At 39.9% G+C, this 23,018-nt stretch overlaps 1 protein-coding gene across 1 annotated transcript in view; it reads left to right on the forward strand.

Annotated features, from left to right (window-relative positions):
- Positions 1-245: 245 nt before the first annotated feature.
- Positions 246-23,018, forward strand: part of FAM102B (family with sequence similarity 102 member B) — an 88,640-nt gene continuing 65,867 nt past the window's right edge. The window contains exon 1 of the mRNA XM_032867265.1: positions 246-715. Within this exon, the coding sequence (XP_032723156.1) occupies positions 576-715 (140 nt within the window). The 5' untranslated portion in view covers positions 246-575. The remainder of the gene's footprint in view (positions 716-23,018) is intronic.

Consider the following 23,018-nt stretch of genomic DNA (forward strand, 5'->3'; position numbering starts at 1 on the left):
AGCTGTAGAAGGAAGCTCCTTTTTGGTTGGGTTTGTCTTTTTTTAACCCCAGAGAGGCGTGACGCTCTAACTGCCGTCGCGGGTCAGTTTCCCGGCGAAGCGCCCGCCCGCCCCGAATTTCCTCGCCCGCCCTCTCGCTTCCGCCCCGCGGTGCGGTGCTGGGCGCCACCACTGGGGGCGCCTTGGGCCCCGTGGCTCTGAGGCGGCGGCGGCAGCGGCGGTCTTCCAGTCTTCGCCTTTCCCAGCTCTCAGACGGGCGGCGGCGGCGGCGGCGGCCAGCTGCACACCGAAAGGTCACCCACTGCCCAGGCGAGCTGCAGCACGACCGCTCCCCGCGGGCGGGCAGGGTCCGCGCCGCCGCGCTCCGGCCAGGGCTGCCGCGAGAGGCGGCGGCTGCGGCCCCTGCCCCGGCTCCGGCCGGCCCGCGGCGCCCTCCGGCCGCGCCCCCGCGCGCAGCTCGCGGCCCCGGCCATGGGGCTGCGCGGGCTCGGGGCTCCGGCGAGCTGAGGCGGCGGCGCCGGCCCGCGCGCCCCTTGGGGCCGCCCCCGCATCCCGCTCGCCGGCGTCTGGCGCTCATGATGATGAAGAAGAAGAAGTTTAAGTTTAAGGTGGACTTCGAGCTGGAAGAGCTCTCCTCGGTGCCCTTCGTCAATGGGGTCCTCTTCTGTAAGATGCGGCTGCTGGACGGCGGCAGCTTCACCGCAGAGTCCCCCAGGTAACGCGCCCTCCGCGCCCCGCGAGCCGCTGCGCCCGCCCCGCAGGGGTTTCTTCGATGCGCCCCTTGTCGTTCCTTGGCCCATTTGCTCTCTTCTCTTTCTCTAGAGCTGCTCTTTCTCTAGAGACCGGTCTGAAATCAGCAGTTCATTGATCTGCACAAAGTGCTTCGCAAATGGGTCCATCTCGGCTGGGCTTGGCTCGGCTCCTGGTCTCCTGATTCCAGATGGTTCCTGGTTATCTGCGCTTTCCCTCCTCAGTGCTCTAGGAATGGGAGCCATGGCCAGAAGGGAGAGAATACTTCTGGTTTCTCTTAAGATATCTTCATATTTGCGAAATGCAAAGTGGAAGTCGAATTGTTAAAACCAAAAAGAATCCAAACTGCTTGAGTTTCAAGAGCCCTGGCCCTGCACAGAAACATGTGTTTAGCCTAACTCCTTTTCTCTTGGTGCTTAACTCGGGGACTCAGAAGCCTAGGATGCAACCACGGTAGGCCCGATCAGGCTTGACTTGAGTCAAGTGTTCCCTGGCAGACGAGACAACAGTTTGTGCCTGATAGGAGAGCTGCGTCTCCAGTTACGCGCTAACACTCACTGAATTACCAGTCTTGAGGTTGCCACTAGTGGCTCTCAGTGTGAAGGACTTAGAACCAGGAGAGCCCAGTTCTGCCCTCATTTTAAAATGAGGCCCTGGGCACTCTCCGGGAGAGTCATTGGCAGGTTACAGAATGAAGCCAAGGGTGATAGTGTTGTTTGAGTCACTTAAGGTCTGTTTGGCAAGTTGACAGATTTACCCTTAGGTTAGTTTTCCTTAAGAAAATAGGAGATTTATGGAATTTTTAAAAAAATGAATTTTAAAGTTTCTGAGATCAAGGGAAGAGATGGACAGTTAATGCTTATTTTGCCTAAATTTACGACTCAGAGACTATTTTTATCCTAGAAATATTCTTTCTTTTTACCTGTCATCCCTATTAGTGTAAACCCATAAGGTCGATGGGTTGTAGAATTGAGGTCAGAAAATTGTCTGCGGTGGCAACGCTGAAGCCTATAGATGCCAGAAAATGTAAATGGCTAGTTGGCCAAAGCAAAGGATATATAAAGCGTTATCGACTCTCAGAATTAAAAAAACAGTTACCCGAGGATACTTTTTAAGATTAAACTGTGCTGCCAAATCTTTTGTGGTTATCCAGCTAATTAATTGCACTACAATCATTTTGAACACACTGGTGAGAGAACAGTGTAACTTAAAATGGTACAGCAAATATTGTACCAGCTCCTCAAGTGTGGAAAAGCCAAAACCAATGCTTGAATGTCCTGTGGGTGCAAATGACTGTCTTACCCTGGGTCTTACCCTGTTCTTTCCGGGTCCCACCTGGCCACTTTGGGCTGTTAGACCAGCTCTTTTGGGTCAGTGGTGACACCTGGTGGTCAGGGTACCTCTCACTTACCTCTTTCTCCCTCAGATTATTGATTTGGCTTGCTACTCACAAATCAAGTTATTCCAGTATTGCACACAGCCATTTATTAAGCAAATACGTGTAGGTTGGGTCCTTTAAGTGTATTACCTTATTTCATGCTGATAGCTAACCTGTAAGGTAGGGATTCCCATTTTGTGGATGAATAAACTGAGACTCAGAAGGCTCAACTTAACCAAGGCCTACAGATCTGGTAAGTAAAATGTCAAAATCTTGATACAGGTCTGCCTGATTTCAAACAGATTGATGCCAGATGAAGGAGAAAATTATGTGTTGTGCTGAATGGGGAGATTCCTAATAGTTTTAATAAGCAAGGGGTGTAATTTGATTTCTAATTTGCAAGAGTTGGAAAAAACAGTTTTCTGGGTTCAATTTACCCCTTTCTCTTCCAACAAAAATGTGGCCTTAATAAAAATCATTAAGGTTAAGAATAGTGCTCTATATAGCCAAACAAACAAAAATCCCTACAGTTTGGAAGGAAATGACTCATGATAAGGAATCTGTGCCTTGTTAATTAGAGGTAATTGGTGTAAATAAAGCTAAGAGCAAGGATTTAGAATGAGGCAAATCTGAACCTGAATCCCAACTCCATTATAAACTTGGGTGGATTGCTCAGCCTCTCAATTTCCATCCATAAAATAAAAACCATCACTGGCATATAGGGTTGCTGTGAGGATTTTTAGGAAGATGATGTACTGGAAACAGCTCTCACAGTGCTCTAGCACCCAGACAACATTTTAAAAAAGATTTATTTGTCAGAGAGAGAGAGAGAGAGTTCACGAGAGTACACACAAGCAGGGTGAGTGTCAGGCAGAGGGAGAGGCAGGCTCAGCACAAAGCAAGGAGCCCAGTGTGGGACTTGATCCAATGACCCTGGGACCATGACCTGAGTAGAAAGCAGACACTTAACTGACTGAGTCATCCAGGTGCCTACATCTAATCAATATTTAAAGAGAAGACAAAGAGCTCGTCTAAGAGGGTTTGCTTCCTTTAAGATATTGATACTTAATTCCTTTATTCTGACAACTATAAGAGTGTTGGTTTGAAAAAGATCTCATTTTTACAAGAAAAAAACATTGAAACACCTAAGGTTGTGAATTATTTTTAAATTGCATAACTTAATTCTTGGATGCCAGTCTAGGCATTGCATCTCTGATTAAATGCTAGATTTTAATTAAAAAAAAATATATAAGGGGCACCCAGGTGGCTCAGTCAGTTGTGTCCCATTCTTGATTTCGGCTCAAGTCATGATCTCAGTGTCCTGAGATCAAGCCCTGATCTGTCTCCATGCTCACTGTAGATTCTTCTTGTCCTGGCACTTTGCTCTTCCCTCTCTAAAATAAATAAATTAATTAAATCTTAAATCTTTACGATAAAAAAACTTGTTGCCAACCCCCCCCCAAAAAAACCACTTTATATGCCTCTTATAAATCAAATATGGTTAACACTATAACATTTCTCCCTTAAAAATATGAAATTAACTACATAGAAAAGGGTTAACATAGCAGGCCCAAGACTACTTTTCTTAGAAAGACGTGCTTACACTGTTTTTGCTGGCATCTGAGAATCAGTTCCCCACACTGATGTAAAACTCTTTTGAGTGTCTCACTGTGCCTAGACTACAAACAATGTGATTTTGGTCTGTTCCAGGGGGAGAGTGCCTGTACGACCGGCCCCAAATAAGCTTCCTTGGTAGACAATATGTGTTCCTGTAATTCAGTGCTGGAGAAACTGAGTTCTGGGTGACTCTACTGGGAGAGGACTCTTAGAAGCTTCTACTTGGTTTCCCATGACTTTGGTCCATGGACCTTTTAGTAGGTTTTACTGATTCTGCTTTGTATCATTTCACTGTAATAAATCTTAGCCATGAGGCTCCTGGCTGTCTAAGATGGTGGAGCATGCAACTCTTGATCTCGGGGTTGTGAGTTTGAGCCCCATGTAGAGATTATTAAAAAAAAAAATCTTAGACACGAATACGACTATATGCTGAGTCCTATGAGTCTTCCTAATGGATCCCTCAACCTGGGGATGGTCTTGGGCATCACTGATACATGAATGTACGTAAAATAATAATTCATTTTTTAGAAAAAAGCCTTAGAGGAACATTGTAAATTATAGGTATATTTGACTTTACAGAAACTAAAGAGGCAGATCATTCATTGTTCACATATTAAATGAACATTTACCAGGTTTCAAGCTGTGTGGCAGGGGCTCTGAGAAGCATAACAAATATAAAGGCCCCATAAGGGGATTAGCTCTACTTAATGAAATTAGATCATAGATATATAATTACTTGACAGTAGGAGACAACATGATTTAGTGCCTAATCATTGGGTCAGTTTGTGAGTGTTGTTGAAATTCTACAGGTAAAGAATTTATTTGCAGCTGTACTGGTTATGGAAAACCACAGTAGCTTTTCAGCTGAGCAGGCTGGGAGGATGAATTTGCATTAACAGGGAAGTGAGGGTGAGAGGTCAGCTTGAACAGGTCATCAATAGGAGCTGGTGGTAGAGCAGCCTGATTGCAGAAAGAGTTCACATTGAACAGAAGCAGAAGATAAGGACTTTGAATACCATTATAGTTTGCTTTCCACTGCTCATAGGATAAAAGTCCTTTTGAGATTCTTGCACAAAGTTGTCTTATGATTAAAGTGGTATTTAAGCTGGCTAGCTGCTGATTTTTGTCAGATTCAAGAGTGGATAGATAGAAATGGGGAGACAAATTGGGAGTCTGTTAAAATAACCCAGGCAGGAGCTAATATGAACCTGAATTTGGAGGTTTTTCATCTAAGTGTCTGATAAAATAATAACGCTATGACAAATGCCTTGATGTCATGCCAGAGTAAGGAAGTCAAGAAGAATCTTTGTTTTTGTTTCTGTCTTGTTGAGGTGTATCACAGTATACGTGAAGCATATTTGTTGATAGTATATTGTGGAGAGGATAGAGGAGGTAGGTTGTATGTTGGACACAGTACCTTGAGGTGACAGTGAGCCTGATTAGCAGTTGGAGACATAGTTATTGTGGGTTTCTTAGATTCTGGTCTATTGTAAGTAAGCCTGCTTACTGAACTTTTCATCTAGAATTTCCTTACCCGTTTTGCCTTTTTAAAGATTAGCAGTGAAAACTAATTTTAGAATTTTATTTATTTTTAAAGATTTTATTTATTTATTTGAGAGAGAGACAGTGAGAGAGAGCACGAGCAAGGAGAAGGTCAGAGGGAGAAGCAGACTCCCCATGGAGCTGGGAGCCCGATGCGGGACTCGATCCCGGGACTCCTGAGCCGAAGGCAGCCGTCCAACCAACTGAGCCACCCAGGCGTCCCTAATTTTAGAATTTTAGAAGTTTCTGCTGGAAAAGTGTGTTTAGTGAACAGGTTAGAAAAAATATAAAGACTAGAAAGTGTGTATTTGTCATAAATTTTATTAAAATTGTCAGGTTTTACATACCATAGTTAATAAAACATTCAGATAATATGTTATATGATTATAGTAATCTAATAAACCTAAACCAAATTATTGCCTCATAATTTTTGAACCTTTCAAAAAGATAGAAAATTACACTATTTAAGTCTTTTAAGTGCATGCTTCCTTTGTAAAAGTATTTAAATCTCTTGAGGTGTGTTAAGACTGTCAGAACAGGTTTCATTTCTGGTCTGCTTTAGTAACAGAATAAGGAAGAAAAATTTCCTGTATTTTTAGGATTCCCAAGTTTGCCTTATTTTGTTCATCTTTTTTTGTACTCATAGCTAAATACTTTCCCAAGTTTCACATGAGCTTGTGGCAAAAAACCATGTGAATTCAGGGAGTGTCCAGGAAGCTAATGAGCACATCTGTGTATTAGATCTTTTACTTTGTAAACAAACTGAAGAGATTTCTTCTCTTTGGCCAGAATATGTCTTCATGTTTTCAAGATTTTAGTTCACGCACATTGTGTTTTATTATTTTGCACGTCCAGTTTTCTGAACACCATTCGTTGAAGAGTGTCCTTTTCCCACTTCATATGTCCTTATCCCGTTTTCTTGCCTCCTTTGTCCTATATTAATTGAACATACATACAAGGGTTTATTTTTGGGCTCTCTATTCTGTTTCACTGATGTATGAATGTGTTTTTATGTCCGTGTCATAGTGTTTTGATTACCATAGCTTTGTAGGATAGTTTGAAATCAGGTGGTATGATACTTTTGGCTTTGTTCTTCTTTTTCACTATTATTGTTTTGGCTATTTGGGGTCTTCGATAGTAGAGACATTTAAACAATATTAATTATTCCAGTCCATGAGCCCAGAATTCTTTCCATTTTTTAAATGTCATCTTCAGTTTCTTTTATCAGTGTCTTATATTTTTCAGTGTATAGGTCTCTCACCTTCTTGGTTAAATTTATTCCTAAGTATTTTATTCTTTTTATACAATTATAAATGTGATTTTTTTTCCTGATTTCTCTTTCTGCTACTTAATTATTGGCATATAGAAATGCAACAGATTGGGATGCCTGGGTGGCTCAGTTGGTTAAGACACTGCCTTCGGCTCAGGTCATGATCCTGGAGTTCTGGGATCGAGTCCCACATCGGGCTCCCAGCTCCGTGGGGAGTCTGCTTCTCCCTCTGACCTTCTCCCCTCTCATGCCCTCTCTCTCTCTCTCTAATAAATAAATTAAAAAAAATCTTTAAAAAAAAAAAAGAAAGAAATGCAACAGATTTGGGGGCATCTATGTGGCTCAGTTAAGCGTCTGCCTTTGGCATAGGTCGTGATCCTGTGGTCCTGGGATGGAGCCCCACATGGGGCTCCCTGCTCAGTGGGGAGTCTGCTTCTCCCTCTCCCTCTCTGCTCCCCCTGCTTGTGTTCAATCTCTCTTTCACTCACTCTCTCTCAAAACAAAACAAAACAAAACACCTTATATAAAAATCTGTTGCATTTCTTTTTTTTTTTTTAATTAATTTTGCATCCTGCAGCTTTACTAAATTCATTTACTAGTTCTAACAGTTTTTTGGTAGTCTTTAGGTTTCTATTTATAGTATCATGTCATCTGTAAATAGTGACAGTTTCCCTTCATTTTCAAATCGTTTGCCTTTTATTTATTTATTTATTTATTTATTTATTTTTTTTTGCCTAATTACTGTGGTGAGGCCTTCCAATGCTGTGTTGAATAAAAATGAGGATAGTGGGCATCCTTGTCTTGTTCCTTAGATGAAAAGCTTTTAGATTTTCACTGCTGATGGGTGCCTGTGTAGCTCAGTAGATTGTTGGACTCATGATTTCAGCCCAGGTCATGATCTCAGGGTCATGAGATTGAGCACCACATCTGGCTCTGCATTAGGCATGGAGCCTGCTTGAGATTCTCTCTCTACCTCTCCTGCTGCCCCTCCTACCCTAAAAAAAATAGATTTTTCACTGTTGAGTATGATATTAGCTGTGGTTTTGTCATTTATGGCCTTTTATTAAGTTGAGGTACATTCCCCTTATACCCAGTTTGTTGAGAGTTTTTATCTTAAGTGGATGCTGAATTTTATCAAATGCTTTTTCTGCTTCTATTGAGCTCATTACATGTTTTCTATCTTTCATTTTGTTAATATGGTATATTATGTTGATTGATTTGCAGATGTTGAAACATCCTTGAATCCCTGAAATAAACCCCATATGATCTTAGTATATGATCTTTTTAATATATTGTTGAATTCGGTTTGCTAATATTTTGTGAGCATTTTTGTACCTGTGTTCACCAGAGCTATTGGCCTGTAATTCTCTCTTTCTCTTTCTCTCTTGTTTTTTTTAATGATGTCATGGTCTCAGTTTGATATCAGGGTAATGCTAGCCTCATAAAATTAGTTTAGAAGCTTTCCCTTTTCAGTTTTGTTTTGTTTTGTTCTTGAAGAGTTTGAGAAAGACAGGTATTAATCTTTGAATTTTTGGTGGAATTTACCAGTGAAGCCATCTGGTCCTGGACTCTTGTTTATTGGGAGGTTTTGATTATTGACTCATTTTCCTTACTAGTAATCAGTCTGTTCAGTTTCTATTTCCTCATGATTTAGGCTTGGAAGATTGTAAATTTCTAGAAGTTTATCCATTTCTTCTGTGTTTACAATTTGTTGGCATATAATTGTTCATAGTATCCTATTATGATCCTTTCTGTTTTGGTGATATAAGTTGTAACTTCTCCCCTTTAGGTTTTTTTTTTTTTTTTTTTTTTTAAGAGGGAGGGTGAGGAGGGGCAGAGGAGGGGGAAAGAGAGAGTCTTAAGCAGACTTCATGCCAATGCAAACCCCAATGGGAGGCTTGATCTCATCACCCTGAGATCATGACCTAAGCTGAAATCAGGAGTTGGAAGCTTAACCAACTGAGCCACCCATGTGCCCTCCCTTTTAATCCCAGACGTTCCCCATTAATTCTGATTTTATTTATTTGAGCCATCTTTCTTTTTCTCTTGGGGGAGTCTAGCTAAAGTTTTGTCAATTTTATTTACCTTTTCAAAGAACCAGATCTTAGTTACATTGACTATTTGTCTTCTTATTCTCTATTTCATTTATTTCCATTCTGATCTTTATTATTTCCTTCTTTCTACTATGGACTTCATTTTTTCTTCTTTCTTTAGGTGTAAAGTTAAATTGCTTCTTTGAGATTTCTCTTATTTCTTGAGGTATTGCTGTGAACTTTCCACGTACAACTTTTACTGTATCACATAGATTTTGGTATGTTGTATTTCTGTTTTCATTAGTCTTTAGGTATTTTCTTAATTTTCCTTCGATTTCTTCAGTGACCTAGGAATTGTTTAGTAACCTGTTGTTTAATTTCCATGTGCTTGTAGTTTTTCCAGTTTTTTCCTTGTGATTTCTAGTTTCATACCATTGTGGTCAGAAAAGATGCATGATATTATTTCAGTCTTGAATTTATTGAGATTTGTTCTGTAGCCTGAATGTGATTGATTCTGGAGAATGTTTCATGTGTACTTGAGAAGAGTGTATATTCAGATGATTTTGGATGGAATGTTCTGTATATATCTCTTAAGTTCATCTGGTCTCATGTGTCATTTAAGGTTAATATTTCCTCATTGATTTTCTGTCTGGGTGATCTATCAATTCATGTAAGTGGGGTATAAGTAAAGGTGCTGATATAATTAGGAATTAGTAAATTCTTTACTAAATTATTATATTGCTATCAATTTCTCCCTTCGGATCTGTTAATATTTGCTTTAGATATTATGGTGCTTCTATGTTGGGTGCATTTATATCTGTAAATGTTATATCTTCTTGCTGTCTTGTGCCCTTAATCATTTTTATTATAAATAGACTGTTTTAAAGTTCATTTTATCCAATGTGAATATAGCTACACCAGCGTTCTTTTTGTTTCCATTGTCTTGGAACATCTTTTTCCATCCTTTCACTCTCAGTCTCGGTGTGCCTTTCTGAAGTGAGTCTTGTAGGTAGTATATAGATGTATCTTATTTCTTAAGCTAATCATTCGCTCTGTGTCTCTTGATTGGAGAATTTAGTCCATTTACATTTAAAGTAATTATTGATAGGTATATACTTACTGCCATTTTGTTAATTGTTTTCTGGTGTTTGTAGTTCCTTTCTTCTTGTCTCTTTTTTGCCTTGTGATTTGATGACTTTCTTTAGTATTGTGTTTAGATTCCTTTCTCATTTTCTTTTGGTATTTACTATAAGTTTTTGCTTTGTGGGTACCAAGAGGCTCACATATATCATCCTATGTATATAGCAGTCTACTTTAAATTGGAAGCAACTTAAATTTGAACATGTTCAAAACCCTATGCTTTTATTCTCCCCACGACATTGTATGTTTTTGGTGTCACTTTTTACATCTTTTAATTTTATGTATCCTTTAACTAATTCTTGTGGTTTTAGCTAATCTTATTACCTTTGTCTTTTAGCCTTTTAATAGCTTTATGTTATTAATCCACTAACTTTACTACATATTTACCTTTTCGAGTGAGATTTTTACTTTCATATGTTTCTTATTATTAATTAGTTCTATTTCTTTTCAGTTTAAAGAAATCTGTTTAATATATCTTATTAAGGCAAGTTTAGTAGTGATGAATTTTGCTTTCACTTGTCTGGAAAACTCATTCTCTCTCCTTCAAATCTGAATGATAACCTTGGCGGGTAGAGTATTCTTGGTTGGAAGTTTTTTTTTCCTTTCAGCCCTTTGGTAATCTCATGCTACTCCCTTCTGACCTGCAAAGTTTCTGCTGATAGCCTTATACATAACAATTTTGTTTTTCTCTTGCAGCTTTTAAGATTCTCTCTTTAACTTTTGACATTTTAATCATAATGTGTCTTGGTAGCTCTCTTTGGGTTCATTGTATTTGGAACTCTCTGAGCCTCCTGGACCTGGATGTCTGTTTCCTTCCTTATGTTAGGGAAGTTTTCAGCCATAGTTCTTCAAGTAAGTGTTCTGCCTCTTACTCTCTTTCTAACCCTTGTGGAACCACTAAAACACAAATATTATTTCATTGATATTCCTTAAATTATCTTCATTTTTTAAATTCATGTTTCTGTTTGCTGCTCTGTCTGGGTGAGTTCCATTTCTTGAATTAGCAGCTCACTGATCCACAGTTCTGCTTCATCCAGTATACTGTTGAGCCCCTATGGTGTATTTTTCAGTTCGGCTATTGTATTCTTCAGCTCTGTGTCTTCTGTTTGGTACTTTTTAAAAACGTTTTCTGTGTCTTTGTTGATGTTCTCATTGGGTTCATCAGTGCTTCTCCAGAGTTCGATGAGCATTTTTATGACCATTACTTAGATTTTTTAAATCAGGTAGCTTACTTACCCTGCATCATTATGGCCTTTTTCTGAGGTTTTGTCATGTTTTTCTATTTGGGACTTGTTTCTTTGTTTCCTTATTTTACTTGACTCTCTGTATTTGTTTCTGTGTATTAGGTAAAACAGCTATCTCTCTGTCTTGAAGGAGTGGCCTTGTGTAAGTGATCTTCCTTCTCATTCAACATTTCCCTAACTCCTGGATATCTCTCAAACCTTTGTGATTGTCTAAGCCACCTGATTTGTTCTTAATATGCCCCAGTTATTGAGTCTCTGTCAAGACCTATTATTATGTCAAGACCTGTTATGATCCAAGGAGAGGAATCTCATTTAACACCTACTTGGGAAGCCAGACCCTCAGGCAGGAGCTTTTAAAGTTTGCAAATATATTAAAATCCTGTGGAGCCACAGTCATAATCTCTATTAGCCTCCAGACCAGGAGATTTTGAGGTACCCCCTGGGCAACAGTTGCAAAAATCTGGGAAGGTTGGGGCACCTGGGTGGCTCAGTGGGTTGAGCCTCTGCCTTTGGCTCAGGTCATGGTCTCAGGGTCCTGGGATAGAGCCCCACATCAGCCTGTCTGCTCAGCAGGGAGCCTGCTCCACCCCCCTGCCCCCGACCTGCCTCTCTGCCTACTTGTGATATCTCTCTCTCTGTCAAATAAATGAATAAAAATCTTAAAAAAAAAATCTGGGAAGGCTTGTTGAGCTGTAGCAAAGCTAGTGGGATGTACAAAGATTGTATTTCCCTGCTTATATTCCCTGGATATGCCTTCTTAGCCTCTAGATGTATGGGAAATCTGAAGCCTATCCCTCAGGCTGAAGGTCCCGGCTAAGTAAATAGGCCTTTTTCACAGGAAGACTAGGTTGTATTTCAGTCTGCTGTCTTTGTAGCGCCCAGGGCATGATAGCCTACCAAGAGCTGTCTTTTGGACTGTTGTAGTCCTGTGGAACTCTAGAATACCAGTCCTCTTGGCTACCAGGGTCAGACACTCAACCGAGGTCCCCTATATGGATGGCACATGCCCATTGGCTTTAGTAAAGGAGCTGAAAGGTATAGGGAGTTGGACACAGTGGGAAAATGTCTTAACTTCTTGCACTGGTAGCATTCAGCAATGTAGCAAGAGAGTGAGTGCCTTTTCTGTATACATCCACTGACTTTAGGCTTGGGAATGGGAGGATGTCCCAACTACTCATACTTGCCAGCCCGAGCCAGGGAGTAGGGGGATGGGTTGCAACAGCCAGTGCTGGCAGACTTTAGCTAGGGAGCAGGAGAACTCCACAACTGTTTATGCTCTCTGGTTTTGGCAGGTGCCACGACTGGTCACCCAACCCATCCCAGCAAGGCAGTGAGAGGATACCGCATCCAAGGTCTCTCACCTGTGCTAGTAGGCAGTGTGGAGAGTTAACAGTGGTGTCTACCAGTGCCTCTACATCTGGGAAGCATCTCAACTGTTCCTTACTCCTCTGGCCAAGGCCCCCAGTTCAGTGAATGAATCTCTCCCACACAAAACCTTGCCTTCTTTTCAAACTGTTGTTTTTTCATTGGGTCACAGGGTGAGTGAGACTGTACATGAGCCCTCCAGGAGGGGAATCTCCCTTTCCTGTAGCACTTTGGGATGCCCTGACATCAGACCTGTTGTTTTTACAAGCCATACATTCTAGGGGTTCATCTTTATGGTTCAGATTCCAGAGACTGGGACCCATTGTGGAGCACCCACCCCTGACTCCTCCAGAAGTTTCTGTCTGGTGAGATCCCTCCCTGTTCTGTGTCACCACACCAGGAGTCGGTTTTTGGTTTGTTTGGTTTTGTTTTTTTTTGGGGGGGGGGGTGGTGAGACTATTTCTCTGCCTCTCCTACCCATCTTGATGTAGTCCTTTTTTCCTTTGTTGTGGAGCGTACTTCATCTAGTTTTTAGATTTTTGACTCTTTTTTTTTTTTAAAGATTTTATTTATTTATTTGACAGATAGAGATCACAAGTAGGCAGAGAGGCGGGCAGAGAGAGAGAGGAGGAGGCAGGTTCCCTGCTAAGCAGAGAGCCCAACAATGTGGGGCTTGATCCCAGGACACTGGGACCATGACTTGAGCTGAAGGCAGAGGTTTTGACCCACTGAGCCACCCAGGCGCCCCTCTAGTTTTTAGATTTTTATTAAAGAGAAGTGATCCATATGTAGCTATAGATTTGGTGTATCTGTGGGAGGAAGTGAGTTCAGGATCTTCCTAGGCTCCCATCTTGGACCCCCCCTCCACCCCCATCACAGAATTCTTTTTTTTTTTAACTTATTTATTTTTTAATTCCAGTATAATTAACATATAGTGTTATATTAGTTTCAGATATAGAACATAATGCATCAACAATTCTATACATTATTCAGTGCTCATCATGGTAAGTGCACTCTTAATCTCCACCACGTACTTCACCAATTTTCCCACCCACCTCCCCTCAGTCTACATTTAAGACTCTGATTTTTTTGGTCTCTTTTTTCCTTTGTTCATTGTTTTATTTCTTAAATTCCACATATTAGTGAAATCATAAAGTATTTGTGTTTTTCTGACTGATTTATTTCTCATTATACTACCTAGATCATCCATGTTGTTGCAAATGGCAAAATTTCTTTCTTTTTTATAGCACACACATACACCACATCTTCTTTATCCATTCATCAATTGATGAACACTTGGGCTGCTTGCATAATATGGCTATTGTATTTAATGCTGCAGTAAACCTAAGGGTGCATATATCCCTTCCAATTACTATTCTCATATTCTCTTGGTAAATACCCAGTAGTGTGATAACTGGATCATATGATAGTTCTATTGTTATTTTCTTGAGGACCCTATTCTGTTTTCCACAATGGCTGTACCAGTTTGCATTCCTACCAGCAGTGTACGGGGATTCCTTTTTCTCTGCATCCTCTCCAATACTTGTTTTTTGTGTTTCTGATTTTAGCCATTTTGACTGGTGTGAGTGATAGCTTATTGTGGTTTTGATTTGCACTTCCTTGATGATGGGTGATGTTTAGCATCTTTTCATGTGTCTGTTGGCCATCTCTGTGTTCTTTGGAGAATTGTCTGTTCATGTCTTTTGCCTATTTTTATTGGATTATTGGGGAACGGTAATTGAGTTGTATAAGTTCTTTATATATTTTGGATATTAACCCCTTATCAGATAGATTACTTGCAGATATCTTATTCCATTCAATACATTGTCTTTTGTTTGGTTGATTGTTTTCTTTGCTGTGCAAAAGCTTTTTATTTGGGTGCCTGGGTGGCTCAGGGGGTTAAATCCTCTGCCTTCGGTTCAGGTCATGATCCCAGGGTCCTGGGATTGAGCCCCGCATTGGGCTCTCTGCTCAGCGAGGAGTCTGCTTCCCTTCCTCTCTTTCTCTGCCTACTTGTGATCACTGTCTAATAAATAAATGGAATCTTAAAAAAGAAAAGAAAGAAAAGTTTTTATTTTGACGTAATCCCAATAATTTATTTTTGCTTTTGTTTCCCTTGCCTGAAGAGACAGTCTAGAAAAATGTTGCTACAGTTGATGTCAGAGAAATTACTGCCTGTGCACTCTTCTAGGATTTTTATGGTTTCAGGTCTCCCTTTGGGTTTCTAATCCATTTTGAGTTTATTTTTGTATACGATGTAAGAAAGTGGTTCAATTTCATTCTTTTGTATGTAGCTGTTCAGTTGTACCAACACCATTTATTGAAGAGACTTTCTTTTTCCCATTGCATATTCTTGCCTCCTTTGTTGAAGATTATTAATTGACCAAATAATCATGGGTGTATTTCTGGGCTCTTGATTTTGTTCCACTGATTTGTCTATTTTTGTTGCAGTACCATACTGTTTTGATTACTGCAGCTTTGTAGTATATCTTGGTATCTGGGATTGTGATATCTCTAGTTTTGTTCTTCTTTTCAAGATTACTTTGGGTATTCGTTAGGCTCTTTTGTGGCTTCAGTCCTATGAAAAATACCATTGGTATTTTGATAGGGATTAGATTAAATCTGTCAATTGCTTTGTGTAGTATGGACATTTTAACAATATTTTTTCTCTCAATTCATTAGTATAGAATATCTTTCCATTTATTTGTATCATCTTCAATTTCTTTCATCATTGTTTTATAGTTTTCAGAATATAGGTCTTTCACCTACCTCCTTGGTTAAGTTTATTCCTAGGAATTTTATTTAGTTGGGTGCAATTGTAAATGGAATTTTCTTAATTTCCTTTTTCATTATTAGTGTATTTAAATGCAGCAGGTCTTTGTATATTGATTTTTTTTAATCCTGCAACTACTGAAGTCATTTACAAATTCTGGTAGTTTTTTGGTGGAATCTTTAGGGTTTTCTGTATATAGTATCATATCATCTGCAAACAGTGACATTTTAATTCTTCCTTACCAATTTTGGATGCCTTTTATTTCTTGTCTGATGGTTGTGGTTAGGACTTTCAATACTTTGTCAAATACAGGTGGTGAGAGAGGACATCCTTGTCTTGTTCCTGATCTTAGAGAGAAAGCTTTCAGCTTTCCACCATTGAGTATGAGTCACAAACTTCTTTATACCCTCACCAAAAATGGGGTCATCTATTCACGTAATACAGTATTGTAATTATGGTAGCTAAGATTTTTTGTATACTTTTCCCATGTGCCAGAAACTTGTCTAAGCCTTTATATCCCTCAAAATACCCATAGTAGGAAGGTACTATTACTACATTATTGCTGTTATTACTTTGATTTTGTATCTGAGGAAACAGAAATACAAAGAGGCATTGAAAGTTATATAGTTAGTAAAAAGCAGATCTAGGAGGTAGGGTACACTCTTGATCACTAAATTTTGCTATCCTTCAAATTTTATGTATATAGTTTCTCATTTTTGTGTTTTAACAAAACTCTAGGTAAATATATATAGTATGACTTTTTCTGAATGCTAGTCTCAGGAAACTGGTTCCCATATGTGACACCACTAAACAGGTCACTGGACCTGGCCCCTCTAGATTTGCCCCAAATTATTGTATATCACACATAAGAAACATAATACTCAGGTATATGCTTCTTCCCTCCACCCCTCACCAAGGTGTGACATTCCAGTAGGAAGTCCTCAAAATTCAGTCTCATTACTGGAGAGTTGTGCCTTGTAAAGTTATTGTTAATGCCATTTTACACCAATAAGTTAATATTCACTATGTATCACTAAGTCTTGCACAGTAGACAGTTTATAAATATTTATTGAAATAATACGGGTGTTTGGAGAGAAGATATGTTGTAGTTTTGCTAAAGATGACAATAACACAGAGGCCCCTAAATTAATATATAAAGAAGTCATTTGGGGAAGTATATGCTGTTCTATGTACATAGTTATAAGAATTAATGTTCACTTTGGGTCATCAGCCTTTGAGGGATATGGTCAAATAGAGATCCAGAGAAGTAAAGATTCTGAGGAATCTGAGGTGCCTGGGTGGTGCAGTTGGTTAAGCATCAGACTCTTGCTTTTGACTCTGGTCATGATCTCAGGGTCATGAGATCAAGCCCTGCATCGGGCCCTGAGCTCAACACAGAGTCTGCTTATTTCTCTCTCCCTCTTACTCTGCCCTTCCCTGCCCTCTCTTTCTCTCAAATAAATAAATAAATCTTTTTAAAAAAATTCTGAAGAATCTCAAATTATGAGGTGAGTCTCAAGAGAGAAGATGATAGTTTTCAAATACTAAACTAAAAAAAGTATGTGTATATATATTTTAGATTTTTAATTTTATTTAATTCTTATATAATCTCTTTTATAGGGGTGTTATCTCCTATTAGGTTAGGATATATGTTGGGTGTTGAATACATATATTAAAAAGTAATAAGTGGCTTAAAAGATATAGAAGTTTTATTTCTCTCATTAAAATTCTAAGCTGATGTGGTGGGTTGTCAAGTTGTCAGGGGCCCTGGCTTTATCTTGTTGCTCTGTCATGCCCAGGGTATTGTTCTCATCCACAGGGACTAAGTTAGTTCAGCCCACATCTGAATTTTAGCCACTAGAAAGAAGGAAAGGGGAAGGGGAGGTTCCTATTGCCCAGAACCCATTGACCAGAACTTAAGCAGAAAGCCAAATCCAGCCCCAAGAAAGGCTGAGAACTATAGTCTTTGCTGGATGTCCATGTGCCCAGAAAAAGATTCAGTTATGATACAGAGAAGGGGAGGACAGATATCAGGGGACAGTTAGCCTCTGTCATACCACTGTTTTGTTTTGGGTTTTGTTGGTTTTAAGTAGGCTTCATGCCCAGCCTGGAGCCTAACATGGGACCAAACTCACGACACTGAGACCAAGACCTGAGCTGAAGTCAAGAATCGGATGCTTGGGACACCTGGGTGGCTCAGTTGTTTAAGGATCTGCCTTTGACTGAGGTCATGATCCCAGGGTCCTGAGATCGAGTCCCACATCAGGCTTCCTGCTGAGTGGGGAGCCTGCTTCTCCCTCTGTCTAATAGTCCCCCTGCTTGTGTGTGTGTGTGTGTGTGTGTGTGTGCGCGCGCACGCACGCACATGTGCATGCTCTCTCTCTGACAAATACATAAATAAAACATTTTTTAAAAAAAGAGTGAAATGCTTAACCTACTGAGCCACCCTGGCACCCCTGTCACACCACTGTTTTAGAAATGAGAAAGTTGATCCATAGAAAACAACATAATTTGTTCAAGGTCACCAATCAATTAAATGAAAGATATTTGAAAGACTGTCCCATAAAAGAAGAATAGGTTTATGCTGGGTACATCAAAGGATGGAACCTTAGATTGGTGGGGACATGTTAAAGAAGGCATGTCTCTATCCAATGTAATATTAGAAAAGTAATCTCTAATATTTAGAAGAGTACAGTAGTGAACATGCTCTCTTGGTACCCTGTTCATTTGTCAGGGACATTGTCCTTCATTAGAAGGATTGATGACCTAGATGATTCTCATGACCCTTTCTGACTCCAGGGTTCTATGATTAGGCTTTCCGTTGTATTTCCTAATACCACTCTTCCTAAATCACCCATTTTAGCCCAGACTGGTCAGCTTATAGTAGCCAAATGTTAGTATGTTTCTGTCTCCTTTGTACTCTCTCCTTTTCTTACCTCTTCTTCACCATTCTTGTCATTGATTCAAATTCCTACCATTCGTCAAGAGCTGAATCAAATATCTCATCGGCTTTATGCCCATACTTGTCCCAACCTACAGTCCACCCACTGCTTTCCTGCCATGTTTACTACACACAGTGTGTCCTTAATAAATGTCTGTTATCTGTTGAATGAATGACATCCTTCCTCACTGTCTCACTCTGATTTTAACTTTCACTCAATTTCTATAGAACTTGTTTTTACCCACCAGTCATTTTACCCAAATTTGTTCTTTTAATTGCCTTCATAAAAAATTACCATGCAGTGTAAACTTATGGTAGTAAAAATAAATACAAGAAAAGGTAGAAAGAAGTATTTAATTGTTTTTTGGAGTGGGGGGTAGACAGGGGAAGTGTCGTGGAAGAGAATTTCTTAGCAAGGTTTTGAAAAAAGTCTAGCTGGAGAAGGAAATGAAATGATAGAAGAAATAGTACATAGACACAGTGGCAAGCACAGCAGCATGGTATGTACTGGGAGCACTGTGAATCCAGGTTTGCCCCACTATCCAGGCGTAGAGCATTCCTATGAAATCTTTCCTAAGGCAACAGCATAAGGTAGAGAGTACCACCCCCCTTTCCAAAAGTTCACATTCTGCCACTTCATGTTTAGGAAAGATCCATCTTATTTAATGGTAACAGCTTTTTTTGTGAAAGCAAAAATCCTCCTCAGATTTCTTTCCGTTAGCAGGCACTAATGTAGGTGTCTCCTAAATATGAAGTGACAAAACACAGACTTTCAGAGTGAGGCATAGTATTACAATATTTTCTACCCTTATTTTCTGGTTCTGCTTTCTATAGTTTTGATTACCAGAGATTGAGTGCAGTAAGGAAGATCCTCCTTCTAACATGTAGTCAGAAGGTGAGCAGTAGCCTGAGGCTGTGGCACAATGCCTGTGTCATTTGACTCACTCAGCACAGACATTTCGTCATCTCACATCATCACGAAAAGGGAGAGTACTATACGGTATTTTAGGAGAGAGACCACATCTGTTTCCTTGTTAGTTATCTTTGCCAGTCTCTTACTGTGCCTACTTTATAAATTAAACCTTATCATAAATATGCATAGGAAAAAACGTAGTACAAATAGGATTCTGTGGTTTTAGGCATCCACTGGGAGTCTTGGAATATATCCCCCCAGATAAGGGGGGGCACTACTATAATCGTGTATTATGCTAACACATTAAAAGAGGGAGAGAGAATGGTCTCTACAAGGAGTCTGGACTTTAATACTCTAGGATCTATGGAGCCAAAAGCAGAGGAGTGACTTATGCAACGTTTGGCTTAAGTCTGGAATTTAAGAGAATTCTTATCTGACAACCTTAACTTTCTCAGTAGCGACCAAAAAGGGGGAGAATAAGGAACATGAGGATCATGATAAAAGATCAGAAAAGCTTCTGTAAGTGATGGGAGAGAAAGCTGACCAAAGACAAATCCAAAAGGCCTAACTAGAACTTAAAACATGAACTTTAGAGGCACCTGGGCAGCTCAGTCAGTTAAGCATCCCAACCTTTGATTTTGGCTCAGGTCATGATCTCAGGGTCATGAGATCAAGCCTCATGTTGGGCTCCACACTGATTGTGGAGCCTGATTGGGATGCTCCGTCTCTCCCTCTGCCCCACCCCCCATGATTGCTATCTCTCTCTCTCTCTCTCTCTAAAGAAACCATGAATTTTAGTGATGGCAGTGTGTATGTTCATGCAGTCTTCTCCAGCAGTGCTCATAGGTTTGAGATAGGAAAAAAGTGGACAGAAAGTTTGATCCAGGTTTAGATATTGTAGGTATGTGAAAAGGCCAAGGAGGCAAGGGAATTAGAGTGTTGGTGAGAAAGGAATTTTAAGCAGTTGCTCATGGGCTCCTTACTTCATAAGGAAAGAAGCCAGGCCAGGAAGATAAATCAGGAAAACAAAATAGTTAGATGATACAGGTCTCAGTGATTGTAAAGAAAAGTACGTGTGAAAGGAATGAGGCTATGACAGAGTTGCTGGAGTCAGAGATGTGCTCAGAGCAGGATACTGAAGCTTTGAGGATCCTTCCTTCAGTTTTGAGTCAGGAGGGTTGGCAAGGTGCAGTGTTACTAAAGTGGTAGGTGTGAAGACAGGCATAGGGCAAAGAACTCTGGGTGTAGGGTGTTAGGTCATTTGCATGGTGTTAAAATAGCCAGTATGACTGCAGGTGTTGGGGCCAAAAGAGATAAAAAAAGCAGTACTTCATTGGGACATTAACTAGGAGAGGAGGAAAGTAGTCTTACATTATGGCCTGATGTTACATGCCTCAGGCTTGGAAGTAGAAGGGTTACAGCTTACAAATAACATTGCGGGGTTAGGAATATGCTAGTGCTGCCTTCTGTGGAAGATGGGGGTGGAAAATAAACATCACCTACTCTCAAAGACTTCAGCACAGTGTTCTCATGAGATAGTTGGTTTCGGTTAGGCAGTGAGTGGAGTGTTGTTACATGAAGAGGTAAGAGTGTACTTAACCCTCTGGGATCAAGGTTTCAGGTGACATGTCAGATGAGTTGGGAAGGAGAACAGCAACAGGAGAATGAATCAGAGCGAGGAAGAATAAAACAGTAGGAAAGAGCCTGCTGGGGATTCAGAAGGGCTAGGCAAGGTCCTGAATCTTGGTCTTCTCCTGTGGATTACAGGGATGAGAGGTATGCATAGAACTGAATAGCCTGAAAATTTCTAATATGGACATGAAATAATTTAGTGCTCTAAGGCCCAGGTAATACAAGACAGTTGTTCCAGCTGTCTCCACTATTTCTAGGCATGCAAGAACAAGGTCATGTGTGTCTTGCCTTCCACTTCCTAGAAAGCCTTCTCCTTGATCATCTGTGTCTCTGTTTCACAGCCCCTACCTACAGATTTGATCTTTAGCTTCCCTAATCTTGTCACCCAGTTTCAGAGGATAACTGTTCTTCCTTCTGTTTAGTGCCAACCCACTCCCCTGTATCGCTGGCCCCACCTCCACCTAACTTCCCTCTTTCTCTCTTTCTGTACAGTTCTGACCCAAACTTCATGAAAAAATAATCCACATTTGCTGCTTCTTAAGCATTCCTTCTTCCTGCCTCAACCCTATACTCTGATATCTACCCCGCCAATCAATGGAAACCGTCCTTGCTGACCTCATCAGCCATCTCTAATTGCCATATCTGGTCAATATTTTCTCATTCTCATGTTTGTGTACCATTTGAAGTCACCTGGTAAGTACCAATTTCTTGAAACTTGACTACTTTTGTTTCCATGAATTTTTGTCTCCACCTTAACGTCCCACTTCTGATTCCTCTGAGGTCACTTCTGTTCACCTTCTTTGCTTCTCTTCTTCTTCCTTCTTCTTCTTTCTTCTTCTTTTTTCTTCTTTCTTTTTCTTCTTAACTGACTTTATTTTTTGAGCAGTATTATGTTCCCAGCAAAATTAAGTGGGAAGTATAGAGAGTTTCCATGTACCCCCTGTCCCACACATGCACATCTCCCCCATTGTCCACATCTCCCAGCAGAAGGTATGTTTGTTACCATTGATGGACCTACATTGACACATCATTATGACCTAAAGTCCATGGTTTTCATTCAGGTTTACTCTTGGTGTTCTATATCCCATGGGCTTTGACAAATGTGTTCTGACATGTATCCACCTTTGCAGTGTATAGAATAGTTTCAGTGCCCTCAAAATCTTCTTTGTCATCTATTCATTCCTCCTTTTCCCTAAACCCAGACTCCATAGATGAGCCTTTTCTAGAGTTTCATATAATTGGAATCATGCAGCAAGTAACCTTATTCAGATTGGCTTCTTTCACTCAGTAATATGCATTTAAGGTTCTTCCATGTCTTCATAGCTGGATAGCTCATTTCTTTTTATCACCAAATAATAATTTGGTGGTCCGAATGTACTACAAATGATCTGTTCATCTACCATTCATTGTATATGTATATGTATGTGTATATATATATATATGTGTATGTGTGTGTATACATTTATATATATTTTATATTTAATTTTTTTATATTATATATTTATTTATATGATTTATAAATTTGTATATATTAATTTATATATATGTGTATGTATAAAATTCCATTTATGAGAGTTACCTAGGGTGGTCATATTCATAGAGACAGAAAGTAGAATGATGGTTGCTAGGACCTTGGGGGAGGAAGGAATGGGAAATTATTTAATGTGTATAGAGTTTCACTTTTACAAGCGGAAAAGAGGTCTTAGAGATTTGATACAGCATGAATGTATTTAAGACTACTGAACTGCACACTTAAAAATGGTTAAGATAGTAAATTTTCTGTTATGTGTATTTTACCACAGGTTTTGTTTTTAGTCTTTTTTTTTTTTTAAGATTTATTTATTGGACAGACAGAGATCATAAGCAGGCAGAGAGAGAGGGAGGGGGAAGCAGGCTCCCTTCTGAGCAGAGAGCCTGATGCGGGGCTTGATCCTAGGACCCTGAGATCATGACCTGCGAAGGCAGAGGCTTTAACCCACTGAGCCACCCAGGCGCCCCTCTTTTTTTTTTTTTTAAGAGAGAAAGAACGTGCGTGCACGTGGGGGAGGGGCAGAGGGAGGAGTGAGAGAATCTCAAGCAGACTCCACACTATGTGTGGAGCCTGACATAGGGCTTGATCCCACAACCCTGAGATCATGACCTGAACCAAAACCAAGAGTTGGATGCTTAACTGACTGAGCCACCCAGATGCCCTTTACCACAATTTTTAGATGAAAAAGTATTTCAGTCCCCCCATTTTTATTTGACCAAGCCAATTACTTACATATTAGTATATTTAGGTAAAGTTGATTAGTATTAAGAAGAATGTTTTCTCCTTTTTAAACTTCATGGTACAGGAACATTTTGCCATGAATTTTCTGCAATAGCATTGATGAATCCATTCAGTTATTCTGCAAACTCTGTGATTTCTTAAAATTAAG

Source organism: Lontra canadensis, unplaced genomic scaffold (assembly GCF_010015895.1).
Source record: "Lontra canadensis isolate GAN:19392208 unplaced genomic scaffold, GSC_riverotter_1.0 scaffold33, whole genome shotgun sequence".
Lineage (NCBI taxonomy): Eukaryota > Metazoa > Chordata > Mammalia > Carnivora > Mustelidae > Lontra > Lontra canadensis.